Source organism: Rhipicephalus microplus, chromosome X, assembly GCF_043290135.1.
Source record: "Rhipicephalus microplus isolate Deutch F79 chromosome X, USDA_Rmic, whole genome shotgun sequence".
Taxonomy (NCBI): domain Eukaryota; kingdom Metazoa; phylum Arthropoda; class Arachnida; order Ixodida; family Ixodidae; genus Rhipicephalus; species Rhipicephalus microplus.
The window spans coordinates 295,539,786-295,555,088 of record NC_134710.1 but is presented as its reverse complement, the minus strand read 5'-3'; the positions used below and the strand labels follow the sequence as shown (position 1 = coordinate 295,555,088).

The 15,303-nt window shown below is 42.8% G+C and overlaps 1 protein-coding gene across 2 annotated transcripts in view; it reads left to right on the top strand.

The window, feature by feature from the left end:
- LOC142776188 (uncharacterized) overlaps positions 1-13,674 on the top strand; it is a 93,545-nt gene extending 79,871 nt beyond the window's left edge. For both annotated transcript variants that reach the window (XM_075879397.1, XM_075879396.1), the window contains exons 4-9: positions 1,322-1,417; positions 2,049-2,153; positions 7,527-7,589; positions 8,118-8,190; positions 8,440-8,530; positions 10,515-13,674. In XM_075879397.1, the coding sequence (XP_075735512.1) occupies positions 1,322-1,417; positions 2,049-2,153; positions 7,527-7,589; positions 8,118-8,190; positions 8,440-8,530; positions 10,515-10,932 (846 nt within the window). In that variant the 3' untranslated portion in view covers positions 10,933-13,674. The remainder of the gene's footprint in view (positions 1-1,321; positions 1,418-2,048; positions 2,154-7,526; positions 7,590-8,117; positions 8,191-8,439; positions 8,531-10,514) is intronic.
- The last annotated feature ends 1,629 nt before the right edge of the window (positions 13,675-15,303 follow it).

Below are 15,303 nucleotides of genomic sequence, written 5' to 3'. Positions count from 1 at the left end.
CTTACAGTATAAAAACTGCGTAAAATTTTACAATTTAATTTGATTAAGAAGAATAGCATCAATCTCATGCGAAGCATACGTATGCAAGGTGAATTTGTTTTAACATTTATTGAGCGAGACTTTATGAAGTGGTGCTCAATATATGTAAAAGTCCACGCACGCACATACGCTAAACAGTCACATATCTTTATATTAGCAGTTGTTGGCAGTTGCTTAACGATTCCAACAGCAACACGGGTATTAACAACACCAGAAGCGGTAAGCTGATATAAAGCACTGATGTTTGGCTGGGCTCACGAAAATGGTAGCCCTCGACACTGCTTCACAAATCACCCTCAGTGGATTGTGTCTAACTACAACTGATGGCTGTAGTAGGAGCACATATGTAATGTTTATAGCTAGTACTGTTATAGCTAGTACTACAACCAGAATTGATGTTTCACGAACATTAGGGTCTATTTGCTAAGAATTTGCGAGACGTGACTTGGTTCATAGGTAGAATGCTTAATTGTCACACAGAATTCTAGGGTTCGATTCCTGCTGGGGCATTTTTTCTTTGCATTCCAGGGGTTAACGCTGCCGATGTAAGCTTTTTTTTTAATGCTCAAGTTTTAAATTACCCAGGGTGTGGTGGCTGTTTCCTGGGTAAATAAAACGTGTATCACCTGTCGCACGTACCCTCATACCAGTGGCACATAACTGCCCCCGGGTATGTGTCACTGTTTTTTGGAGGGTGTTTAACGGCGTACACGACGAGATTGTGACATTATTTATGTCATGAATAGTGCGTCGTATTCGTGATACCATCTTACCTTTCCGTAGTAATTTTGGTGTACCCACGTTAAAGGTACGAGATCACCCAGACGTATGCGGCTAGATAGATAGATAGATAGATAGATAGATAGATAGATAGATAGATAGACAGATAGACAGAAAGACAGACAGACAGACAGACAGACAGATAGATAGATAGATAGATAGATAGATAGATAGATAGATAGACAGATAGACAGAAAGACAGACAGACAGACAGACAGACAAACAGACAGACAGACGCCAAAATTGCTTACAGTATGCCGAGAAATGCTTCAAATTTAATAATACCATTTCACAAAGCACGGTCTTCTTGAAATGGCAGTCCGACACTGCGTGAGATCGATGATTCATTTTATTTATGACAGAAGTTGTGATGCTTTGCGAGTGTTGTGGAGTTCAGTGCGCAGCTTAAATTTACATTGCTTCACGATACTTTCGAACATGCATTCTTGAAGTCTGTTTCTGATTGCAAATTTAATTTCGAATTTGACATTACGCATCACAGGGCAGCGTATCCTTGCGGACGGTGCTGCTTCTGTCCGTGTTTGCAGCCGTGGATATCGCTGCTAGCACCGGCTTCGTTCTACTACGGATTATTATGGTAAACGATCCATCTTCAGCATTTTTCCTCGCACTGCTTCTGAATGTTTTGCCTTGTTTGCGTACCTAATGTGTTTAATTTCTGAATGTATTGTCACACTGTTTTTTTTTCTACTAAAAGTGACGCGATATAGCTTTTTGCGAAGACATAAGAGTGGCATACGCTGAACAAGTGCTCGTTAGCTACTAAACGAGCATTCTAAACGAGCAGGATGAAACCATTCTTTACATTGTCAGGGTGACCCATAGGCTGCTTTTCGAGATATAAGTCATATTTATTTTCGGGTCTCATAACTAAGTTTTGTGGGCCAGCATAATGATAATCTGTGGCGAATGACTAAAAGAAGAATGCCACCCTTCACCCCCCTCCTGCATAAATTGCTCGTGCAACATTCCCTTTATCCTGATAATACAACGAGTGAAGTGCTAGGAATGTCAAAAAAGCGCACTTTGCCCCCGCTCAACAAATGCCATCAGATATTCCGCGAAAAAAAAACGGTTAAAAAAGTGACGTGTGAATGTGGTTATAACTTCATGCTTTGTGCATCCATCATAATTCCGCCGTGGAAACTAAATACTGTATCTTCACTGTTCACAAGAATGATACGAGCCCCATTTCTATCTCTCCTCAGTACGTCATGCGAGACCGCCTGTACCCTATGACGATGCGAACACCATACATCACTGAAGCGGACCAGTTCGCTGCCTTCACCGCGCTGCGACTGGCAACGCTAAAGGTATTTGTATCAGCGTTCCATTCTTCCTACTCTAAGAAACAAATGCAGCGAACAAAACCTCACGCTGAAAAATGTACCGGGAGGTGGTTGCTAACAAACAGCGCTGTCAATAAAATGATCATTATAATGATGAAGATTATAATGATGATGACGATGATGATGACGACGATAGCGCCTCGCATCCCAAACCATGCAAGTGCTACTACAAAATGTGCAGAGTAAGGCTCTTGTATAATTTTTACGGCCTCGGGTATTTGAAACGAGCACACAGAACACTAGTTTATGGAACTTAAATTTTTGAATGTACAAAATTGACAAAAAACAACTCTCTCATCTTTTACTGCACAATATATATTGCATCGATAAAAACAGATGCTGTATAATAGTAACAATAAAAAAAGACACGTAATGCGAGTTCTTTGTGTGATACTGATATATGCAAGTTTTTTTCATTATTATTTGCACTTACGCACTGAAGAGACAGAATTTATCAACCAATATTGTGACCGAACTGAAAAGTTCTTCTTCTCTGTTATACATCCTCTATGAACATTTTAATGAAGCTTTTCGAGCTACTTAAGTGGGATCAGATGTTTTTGTACGTGCGAGGCAGTTATACTTCGTTTCGAAAAAAAAAGCACACATTACGGCTTGCAGTAAAACAGATTAGATTAGATTTGTGGGGTTTAACGTCCCAAAACCTCCATATGATTATGAGAGACGCCGTAGTGGAGGGCTCCGGAAATTTTGACCACCTGGGGTTCTTTAACGTGCGCCCAAATCTGAGTACACGGGCCTACAACATTTTCGCCTCCATCGGAAATGCAGCCGCCGCAGCCGGGATTTGAACCCGCGACCTGCGGGTCAGCAACCGAGTACCTTAGCCACTAGACCACCGCGGCGGGGCAGTAAAACAGATTGCTGGATGAGTCGGCATGTATCTATATTATGACATTTAGCGCGCACAAAATACAGAACAAGAAAGAGACAGACGATCGTTTTCTTGATCTGTGTTTTTTTTTTGTGCGCTAAATGTTATAATATGGACATTACGGCTCTTTGGGTTAGTTATATGTCACTGAAAGTATGACCTTACATGTTACTCTAAAATCAAGATGGGAACCGAGAAGGAATCCACGCTGACCTTCTCTGTAATAGCGCCACGAGTCTCTGTACTGGTTCCTTTCATATTTTTTTTTCTTTCTGGGAGAAATAAAGAGATCATCACCACCGACAGATGGAAACACGTAGTAGGATTACCAGGGTGAACAGTGGAAGTGCCTCAGACAGGCTTGCCAACGTTTAGGTGGGAGGACCTATCGAAATCGGTGCTCATATTGAAACATCGGCCAGCCTGTCTGAGGCACTTCCACTGTTCACCCTGGTTATTTATATGTTGGTATATACAGGGTGCCCCAGCAATTTTCAGCCAGAGTGTAAAAATATGCCGACGCACACAATCACGACGCGACCAAATGCATGTTGCTGACCGTTGCTTGGAGTTAGTCAGACATTTTTTTTGTGTTCTAAAATATTATTTAATTAGATATGTTTAATTAACTAACTTTTGAAGGAACGCAGATAAATAAAAATTTAAATGAGAAAGTTGCGGATTCTTTTGCAAAACGTCCGATTATGCAGTTTCGAATATTATATATGATAAATATTAATGTTTTTCTGCTAACTACAAATGTCCGCGAAATAAAAAAATACCACGGAACAAATCCACATGCGCGCCTACGCGCGCCGTGATTCTGGTGTTCCCCAATGTTCTGCGTACGAACGATACGCTTCCCTTGCACTGGCTAATGACAACAATAAGCAGTCACAGCGGTTATCGCTTTTGTAACCAATAGCAAAACGTGTTCGTCGCAAAGCCATTACCATCGTTGCGGCCCTGTCGAGACAGGACAATGGGGCAAGCGTTATTTATGGTCGTTCGTATGCGGAACGTTAGGGAGCATTAGAATCGTCGTGCGTACTGACACGCGCATGTTTGTCACGTGGTATTTTACCATGATAGAGATCGCGTCGCAGAAAACCCGCCACCGGCGTCGGCCCCGTTGGTTGTGAGTGAAAAATTGTCTGCATCTGTGACCGAAAAATCAAGTTACCGAGATAGCCGTGGGAGGCCGCTACTTGTCCACGCATGCGCGCGCGATCCCGCTGGAAAAGTCGGGCATTCGAAGAAAAAAAAAGTGCTCAAGGTCACGAGGCGTGGTAGTTTCTTTGCCCTGCCACCCCTCCCTACTTAGCTTCCAGCACTTTCGTCGGGACGAGAAAAGAGATAATGCAATTGCAGCATGCGACAAGCCTTTGTAACTCCACTCGCGCAGAGCGGATTCTTAAAATTCTTGCGGCATTGAAATTTTGAGGCAATAAGCTCTTCTAGTGAATTCATTCCATAGTTACTTGAAAAAGTGTTTCAGGGCCCCTTTAACGCATTTTGATTGACAGGTGTCAAAATGAAAACGAGCTCATTTGGCGATAATAGCGCGTGCTGGTCCAATCTACTGTGTGCGTGCTGGTCCAATCTACTGTGTACGTGTTTGTGTACGTGCGTGTGTATGTAACAAAACATATTAATAAGTATGCACTTAGTGGTTGAAGGGTGCACTAGGGACCGGATTTAGCTATCGCGTTCAACTCTTAAAGGCGAAGATTCCCCCAATTTTTTTATATTGCATGGGCATTTGTTGTTAGCAGAAAAACACTAATTAACAAATAAAAAGTTAGAAATGGTCTAATCGGACGTTTTGCAAACCAATACACATTTCCCCTTGAAACGTTTTATCCATCTTCGTTCCTTCAAAAGTTAGTTAATTAAGCATGCCCTGCCGCGGTGGTCTAGTGGCTAAGGTACTCGGCTGCTGACCCGCAGGTCACGGGATCAAATCCCGGCTGCGGCGGCTGCATTTCCGATGGAGGCGGAAATGTTGTAGGCCCGTGTGCTCAGATTTGGATGTATGTTAAAGAACCCCAGGTGGTTGAAATTTCCGGAGCTCTCCACTACGGCGTCTCTCATAATCATATGGTGGTTTTGGGACGTTAAAACCCACATATCAATCAATCAATTAGTTAATTAAACATATGTAATTTGGCCATATTTCAGAACACGAAAACTAGTCTAAATCCAGGCAACGGTCAGCAACGTCCATTTTCTCGCTTCGCAATTGCGTGGGTCGGCATATTTTGAACTCTGGCTAAAGATAGCTGGGGCACGCTGTATATGCTTGCGCAAGTATACGTTGGTTGTTAGGACGCCAATTTTCTCACATACATCCCGTGCGTTCTCTTTAGCGTGCTTAGCAGTGCTTCGTTTTAAAAATCTAATAATGAATGTTTGCAGTGTCGCGGTTTTGGGATCTTGTTATCTTCAAGTTCTTCTGTCTTGCGAGAGGGACAGAGATAGATGAAGAGGGAGGTTAAACAGATGATAGCATTTGGTTTACGACCAAGCACTGGGAGTGGGGAAGTAGGGGCAAAAAAGAGGGTGTAGAGAGAAAGAGAAAAAAAGAAAAAAAAAAGCATGTGCACGCAGGAGGAAAAAAAAAAGACGCACACAGGAAGGTAATCTTGGCTACAACCGTTCAGAAAAGCCAGTCATTTGCAAAAAAGTGCCGTAGCACTTGCAGAGCCTTCTTCTGCAACGTTGCATGTTAAAAATGACGTTAAATTTTTTTCTCCGACAGATTTTCATTATCTATTTTGTTGAACGCATTGCTAATTAAGACGTCATCACTGTGCACTACACTGTAGGCGATCACAAAAGACAAGTCCAATGGTTTCTTCGTTGCCACGATGGTCACAGGCTGCGGTGTGGGCCTTTGGTGCAAAATAGCAGAGTGATGTAACATTTGAGCAATGGGGATGGGTGTAGGGACTATATTTGCGGGAATATGTTTAATTTTGGAGTGAAGTGGCCTTTGTGGTGGTAGCTATAAAACTTGGTAAAATGCAGTCAGCGCTGCGGAGTTGCCAAGACTGCACATTCTAGGCCCAGTGAACGCTATGCGAAGATCTCGGCTCTCGTACAGCTGGATCAAAAGACAACTGAAGTTTCACAGGAGGGGCAAAGTCGTGCGGTGCGACTACCATGCTTTTGGGCTGATGTACGGCATTCATTGACGTGTATAGTCTAAATTCAAAATTTGCAGTGTTTACATTGTCCCTTGATTTTCATAACGTGGTCATTGCCTAGTGCCTCTGACGGCCACCATGGGACAGAGCTGGTGTGGCTACAGTTGCGACCGCGGTCAATGCGTGAAGCTGTCACTGTAACCTCTTAGCATTGAATGTCCTGCACTGCTGAGTCAGCTCTCTAAACTTGCACTTGCAAGTTCAGAAGACGGTACAAGAAGGCAACAGGGTATGGTGTCATGTGCTGAATTTCTTTAAAAAACTCACAGCTATGGGAATGTATCAAGTGAAACGCTGCAGAGAACCGAAAAGCGTCTCCTATATAGGATTTCAAATGCAGTCACGTCGTGCAAGGCACCGAATTGACACAGCTGTCCAACATGCCATGCTGAGCGTGGCAAACATGAGGGTATTGTAGGGATGCGTTTTCTGAAGCTTTCCCAGGATTTTTTCGCCCAGACAGGACAGAACGATGATTCGTTCACGTCATCTACGGGATCAGCTGGCTGGCGTAGCTGGATAAGACTATCGCGCAAATTAAGACGCAACGTGCCCCTCCTATACGCCCACGCTGGAATAATAATAATAATAATAATAATAATAATAATAATAATAATAATAATAATAATAATAATAATAATAATAATAATAATAATAATAATAATAATAATAATAATAATAATAATAATAATAATTTATGAGATTTAACCTCCTTAAGCCAATATACGATTATGAGACACGCCATAGTGAAGGGTTCCGGAAACTTCGATCACTTGGGGTTCTTTTATCTGTGTCTGAATAAAAATACACGGGCCTCAAGCATTTTCACCTCCATCGACCGGGATACCCCGGGAATACATTCCAGTGAATATTTGTGCGTAAGGGTATTCCAAACTCAACACACCTTTTTTGCACTGCCATTTTATCCCGAGACATGGCGACACGACAAATCGCAAAGTTGTCAGGAGAATGGGTCGCAGGAAATCAATTTCTGTTCCGAAGTCAGTGTGCCATCATTCAATCACGCGCTGCAGCACGTGGCGCACTATGTCATGCTTCTTTGTGCTGTTTTCTGAATGCCAAGTGCGATCAATGAGATAAATCTTTGATGTTCGTAAATTTACGCTCCGTGAGAAGCTACAAAAAAAAAATAGAATTCATATGCCTCGCTTACTAACGCACTTTTGTCTGTCTGACATATGTTCTTTTTGTTTTGTTTTTTCATGTTTTCAGTCAAGCTGCGGGACCACTGACGTTCTTGTGTCCATCGTTGTGGGCTTCCTGACCGGGCTACGGGTATGTAGGGTTTCGCCAGTCCACCATCACAGCTCGAGCCGTACTCGTGCTGTGCATTTTCCTCAATAATTATTTAGCACTGCTTTGTCCCGTTTTTGGGCCAGAAATATTAGTAAAAGCGAAGATCTGTTCCTAACACTTTACGCTAAAGGGAGCAATTAGAGTAGTAGTAGAATAATCATGAATTTTGTGAATAATTACGGTGAATGACAGCATTATACGATACAGCTGAAACACACCACGTGTTGTCACTCAGATGGTCATTTAGATGGCATGTCGCATAGTTTCTTGTTCTCTCTCAATATGTGTGCCCGTGGGCTCGTAGACATAATTTTTTAACCTCAAAGATAAATGTCTTGTATTGCGCTATACAATAATTGCTGAATTACATCTAAACGACGGTGCTCTGCGATTCGAAACTTAACACAATAAAGTTAGTGGGAATTCGTTTTATTTCGACAAGCCACCCCAACTTTGTCCCCACCTGAATCATTTTAAAAACACCTTACGCCTTTTTTACCCTCGCAGATATACAGCGTAGCCTGCGTCATTTCGTTTTACAAGAAAGCAAAGAATGGTGGCTTGAGCGCCTTTCGTAAAGGTAAGCGTGACAAACAGATTTTGCCGACAACGTTTTCTCGTTTTAATTTTTGTGTGATTTTCATTCCTGCAAGATTCATGTTCTGGGTACTATGTGCTTATAGAGATTGAAGGAATAGTGACACGGAACTAGCATTTGAGCAATCAATGTAACACAGCTGAAAGCTAGCCAAAAAAGCAACTTCCTGAAACTTTCATCGGTTTTCATTTTCGCCTCACTGAGTGAGATGACCCGTGTGCTGTACCACAGAATTGTCCAACAACGCGGACTACTTTTCCGAGAGGCTGGAGCGACTGAAGGACGTCGAAGACTACGTGCCTAAGCCTATGATAGCACCTATGTAAGTTTTTTTTTGTTTTAATGCGTAAATATTTTTATCCATACTCAATGTGCAATCTGTGTCCTTCCGTCCATTCCACTGCGACGCTCCTTTTCAGTAGAGATATAGGTGAAGTAATGTTGCAGTAAATGTATAAGTGTGTGAAACAGAATGCATTTTTTTGGTGGCTCAGGGTTCAGAGTATGATGCGAAACACCACACCTACAGAACGGGAATATACAGGGTATTTTTTTATATACATGACAAGCTTTTGATAAAAAATTCTCTGACAGCCAGGCTCCGTCCGTTTTCGCACATGCACTCTATCTTGAGGCGGAAATACTTTTCTGCGCCTAAAATTGGTATAATGCGGCTAATTAACAAATTCTCGTTATTTACTGTTTATTTATTGACTTCAGCACAGTTGTTTATGTTATAGAAAGTCGCAGTACATGATAATTCATGGCTTATCCAGTTTTTAGAAACCACAAAAGCTACACGTAGTTCAAGATATTAATATTCGAATTTTAAAGGGACAATGAAGTCAAATAACAATTTACGTCAGGCTGAAAGCTCAATATATGAGAGCGTATGAAACGACAATATTATACACAGCAGTGCCATACTTACCGAGAAATTAAGGTAAGTGCTCGATAACAAATGTGCCATAGTAGGACGTTCGCAAAATGATCCCAATGACGTCAGACGAACTGCCTACAATCATACACTTGTAATCGATCTAGCTGCACTAAATAAAAGACTAAATAATGGGACGTAATAAAATGCTTCTTGTTCATTTCTATTTGATCTATGAAAAAAAAAACACCGAACGTTACGATGAGTAGTGGTGCGAGTGGTTCAAAAGTTCAACTTTTGCCTGGTTAAACTGGACAGGTCGTGCCATCTAGCCGGTCACAGTTGAACCAAGCACGCCTGCAATCTTGAAGGCCATGGCTAAAAATTGTTCAATGGCCGTTGTCACTGCTGTGGCTCCCGCTACTTTCCCTCTGCTGCTACTGTGTGTCGGTAGCCGCGCAATAAAGCCGGGCAACATTGTGCACGGCAACAGTGACGTGTGACGTTCCACTGGAGGCGAGTAACTTGAAGTGCACTAATCCAATGCGCTCCACTGAAACGTGATTTTATTTCAAAATAAGTACTTCCTTGGCACGAAAGTAACACAACGAGATTTCAGGACCATTATTTCAACAATCAACGTCGACTTAATAGTTGCCTTTAGTGTCCCTTCAAGGGCGATATCGAAACTGATCGCACCCGGCGCACAGAAAGCGCGGCCTCTCTGGGACGTCAGACCAGAAGTACACATGTCAAGAAAATAAACGTGACAATATACGGGACAGTGACAATGTTGACATATATACCTGCACCTGATGATCAATCAACCAATCATTTATTCGATCAATTATTCAATCAATCATTTTATTTCCTTTTGTTAGGAGGTGTACAGGACCGAAAGCTCAAGAGCTTTGCGAGGTCCAGACCTCGTTCACAAGTCGGCAAAGCAGCAGGAATGGCAGACAATCATGCATAAGGCATACCAAATAAACTTACTTGTATAACATGGCATAAAGTGATACAAAATTTATGAAACAAAGCGCTAAAAATAGAAAGAGAATAGTTGAAATGTGCTTTCATGAAGTGGCATGAACATGAAAAAGCAACGATCGATAAGAAAACAATGGCCAAACTTCTGAGAGATGTAATGATTCAGGAAAATAAGTAAGCTGGGCGAAGTGTTTATAGCGACAGTTTTTATTTAATGTGAAAATGTGAAAACTAGTTCATAAAACAGGAGCACTCTGAGCTCGCAAATTCACATCTTATATGCACAGAACCCCGTTTCCCTTCGAAGGATAGCGATCCGCTGTGCTCCTCGTTTTCCGCCCTGTCTTTGCCTCTACATTCCTCTGTCACCCACCAAGCGTTGTTCCTCGTTTTGTTACTTTGCGTCCGACAACCTGGTCGTATCTCACGCTGAACGCAGGCAAAACGGGCGCCACAAGTCCTCGTTCTACGTGAGCAGTCGCCCCGCGGGCACAGGCGGCTCCGAACGGGGCGGCATCCTGGGCGCCGGTGTCGCCGGCGCGCGTTTGACGTGCGTCACGCCCACCGCGTCCACGATATGCGGCGGCGAGGAGAACCCAGAGGTGAAAATCCAGGCGGCGGACATGCCACAGGAGATGCAGCGCGCCGCTGTCGAGTCGGCCACGCAGGCCGTCAAGCTGTACTCGACCGAGAAGCACGTGGCCGAGAGCATCAAGCAGGACTTCGACCAAATGTTCCAGCCGACGTGGCACTGCGTGGTGGGGCGCAACTGGGGAAGCTGCGTCACCCACTCCAAGCAGTGTTACGTGCGAATGGCCTACCGGGACATGACAATCTTACTCTATCGCTCTATTTGAGCATATGTGGGTCCTGCACCGAGTCCAGGCATTACAAGGACACCTAGGACAATTTCCTGGGATGGACTCTTTGGCTAGCTCGTAGCACCTGGTTAGCGCTAGGAACATTTGGTGGGACCATTGAATCAAATGAGAACACGGGAGGCGCTGGGTACATTGCGCTTTCCTACAGCGACATCAAACAGGGCACCTGTCGTTCTCTGTGCGTGGGCACTAGGAAGCACGGGCGCTTATATTCAGTCACATAAGTGACAAACGATGCTCCTTGTTCTTACTAGTGCTGTGAAGTACCTGTTCAGTGCAGTAGTGTGCAGTCAGACGCTTCCTTTATCAGCTGCCACTGTGTCAGCTCGTAACTTTGGGCTAGAGGTTTAGCTTACCAAAACAAGTGAGATCGCAATAGACCCGATATGCCTGGCAAGCTAATTCTACGAAGGCGGCTCTCCGCAAACAATACGTTCAACGGCGGGGTGGTATCAGCACGGCCGTAGCGCCACACTCATACCACCTAAGCATTGCAGGAATCCAAATGAAATGACCAAGCTAGGGTTTGAGGAAATTTTGTATCCTGTTGGATCTATCGCATTCACCGGAGCCATTTGACCGATAAATATGTAACTGTGCACCGGAAAATGTGCATTTCATACGAACTGTAAAAGGGGTGCGGCGTACGATTCTATTTTAGTCATATATTTGTGTGCATCGATATGACATTTCTAGTTTGTGCGTTCGTCAGCGCCGGACGCCTATAAGTGGCATTCAGTGAATCTAAGTTGTGGCTTAGTGCGCACTCTTTTATGCATAAGTGGACAGCTCGAGTCACGCGTTCATACCTTTTCTTTATTTCCAGATTTCTGGCAACCATACAAATGCTTCTACTTTCTTTGTGTGCATGAAAATCTTCTTTACTAAAAAATGTACCGTGGTAAACATTGTGGGAGACTGTGTAAGCTTAATGCCGGATGAGCACGGTATATGGAGAGTTGTTCTCGTGATTCAAAGGTGCCTTCGCAAAGAAGATGCCGACTTGGTTGTAACAAAAAATTTTGCGCGTGATTTCACTCGCCTAATGTCTGCATATTGGGAAATGACGAGATACGGTAACATGGCATGGCATAGCGTACAGATAGCGGAAAGTTGACGCGTTACCTGCAATGCTAGTGCATATTGAGATCATGAAAATGACACCTCAATAGTAGGGTCGTTTTATAACAGTTGACCGTGACACTCGCTAAAAACTACACGAACATTCGTATTCAATGTGAAAAGGTTTAAGCAAAGGGTATATCCAAGTGTAGAGTGTCACTAAGGTTCAACTGAAATGCGTCGTAAGAAGAGTTCCCTCCACATCATTGTCTGGATGACAAAGGAATGAAAAAGAAAAGCTAGTGTAGCATCGGAAGAAAAGATAGTCTGAAATTGTGCATGTTCATAAATTGTCGCCGTAAACTACAACAGTATACTACTTAAATTCTTGAAGTTTTTTTTTACGCACTTAAGCGTGTTTTGCCGTCCAGCATTTTGCATTTCTACGTGCGGTCCTGTGGCTGTTATGTACGCGGTCATCATATTGGACGTGACAATCTTAGCTGGTGCAATCAGCCAGGTTAAGCGCTGTGTGTGCGTGTTTGTGTATGACTGTTGAACTGACTGTCTGTTCAGGAGTGTTAATTATGTCACAAGCAGCTCAAGCGTTTTTTTTATGAAGCTCTAAGTGATTTTTCTTTAGCTGGAAATAGTTTGGAAATCGCGTTAGAGGATGTAAGAATGTGGACATCTTCAGTGCGTTGGGCCATAGTCAAGAATGCTGAATTTGCCGTAACGCACAACTGAACACCGTTCTGCATACACGTTTGTTGTAGCTGAAAAAAAAAAAGGTTTTTGTTAAACACATGCAGCAATAGCAACCTTGACAAAACTTCTTTGGAACTCAAGATTTTCATTTTTACGCCTGAAGTTTCAGCGTAATAACTTATTTATTGCTTCAGATGCGCAAACCATGGCGACATATTAAATATGTATTCAAGCCTAACCCACCTACATTGTTATATCATAGCGGTGAGAAATCTTTCTAGTAAATTTGTTCTCGTTTGTTTAACCATGTGTAACACTGATACAATTTCGAAAGCGTACTAATAAGACGTTCTCTCTGAGTGTCACGAAGAAAGAAAGACATCGTAGCTTGGTGCAAAGAATAAAGCAGCTTGACTTACGGTTGTAACCGTATTGCTATTTTCCCAGCGGTATATGCTCGACCCAGATGTTTGTTGGTGGGATGGTTCGCTTGGAGCACGCTTCAGCTAGCGATCTGTGCATCTGCCATTAGATGTGTGGACTTCCAGAGTACTGTGTATAGTAGCCTGATAGACTACTCGTTCGCTGTAGATGATTTTTCCCCGCTAAAATTTATGTCTATAACCTGAGGAAAAAGAAAAGGTCCGGGCTAAATCTCGACATGAATTTTGTCTATATGCGCGAAAGAAAAATAGAAAGTGGAGGCTTTTACTACATGGGGTTAAAAACCGTGGTGTGCTGCTTTTAGACTGTGAATCTTAAGCATGATGCCGAATAAATAAAAAGAGCAGGTTGCGTTCCAAGTGCGTTACCGTTTGCACACAAAACAATTTGCGTGCATTGCTGAATCTATTTATTTTATACTGAACTTCGCTCTGTACAAGCGTCACCACTGTGCATTGATTTTCATGTGTAGTTTTATGGTAATAAACTTTCTTTTCATTGTAATAGGTCAGTGCTTGTTTGTATTTTTTCTTGGTTATAGAATGATACGCCTAGCTGAACACGACAAATGGGGCGTTGAACTATAGCATGTTAGTGGAAAAAAGACAAGAAAAAATCGGCAGATCTCACGTACTTTCAGAATTGATCTTATGGGAAGCATGCGGATGCAAGGTGAATGTGTTTTAATTTTTTTATTGAGCAGGACTTTATCAAGTGACGCTCGATGTATGTAAAAATTAACGCACACACATACGTTAAAAAGCCCCATATGTTTTATATTAGGAGTTGTTTGCAGTTGCGTAACGATGCCAACAGCAACATGAATATTAACAAACCAGAAGCGGTAAGCCGATATGAAGGGCTGGTGTTCTGGGGCTCACGAGGATGGCAGCCCTTAACACGGCTACACAAATCAACCTTAGCGGATGGCGTCTAAGTACAATTGACGTTAACCCGACATGACGGCTGTATCAAAGGACTACCTATGTAACATTTATAAAATTTGGATAGCCAGTACTGCAACCATGGCGTTTCACGAACTTAAGGTTTTATTTGCAAAGTATTTGCGAGACCTGGCTTGGCTCTGTAGTAGACTAGTTGATTGCCGCGTAGAATACTAGTGTTCGATTCCTGCTGGAACACTGACACTTATTTTTTGCATTCGTACGGTCAACGCTGCCCATGAAAGCTTTTTCTTAAAACTCAGGCGTTTAATTTACTCATGTGTCTTCTCACCGTTCCTAGGTAGATAAAATATATTCATAATATGTGGCACATACCCGCCACCAGTGGTACATACCTGCCCCCGGGTATGTGCCACTGCTTTTGTGGAAAGTGTTTGACGACGTACCTGACGAGATTGTGGCATTATAGATGTCATGATCAGCGTGTCGTGTTCGTCAAACCATCGTACTCTCCCACACAAATTTTGGTGTGCCCAAGTTAGGTGCGTGAGAGCACCCAGACGCAGATAGATAGATAGATAGATAGATAGACAGACAGATAGATAGATAGATAGATAGATAGATAGATAGATAGATAGATAGATAGATAGATAGATATGAAGCTTGACGCCAAAAGGGATTGCAGTACGCAAAGAAATGTTTCGCGTTTAAAAGTAATACAGTTAGCTCAGTCACCTGGTTCGAAGCGGAAAGTGAGAGCCAAAGGGTGCAAGAAAGGCACGCTCAAGTAACTATAATAGTACCTGGTTCCAACCACGGTGGCACCAATAACGATTCTACATCGGTGTTGTATGCCATCTTTATCGCGATCAGGCCTGATCCGAATACGTGAGATGCAGAAGGGTAGACAGCTCCTAGTGAAGATATTGATCCTGATCAGGCTCAATCGCAATCAGCTGTGCACCATGTGACAACGGTACTAGATGATCAGAATGATGAATACGGAAAAATTGAGTTCACTTATGCAGCCTAAATATAATGAAGGTATACCGTATCACACTAAAGCACGACTAAAGAGGATAAAGTGACAATGGTGAAATCACCAATTTTTTATCTCGAGGTCCTCGGTGAATTCACTCGACACCTTTATGCTGTTACCAACTGGTTCCAGCCGCACTTGCGGCACTGGTCTAATACGTACGAACATGCGGATATATCTTGGTAATGC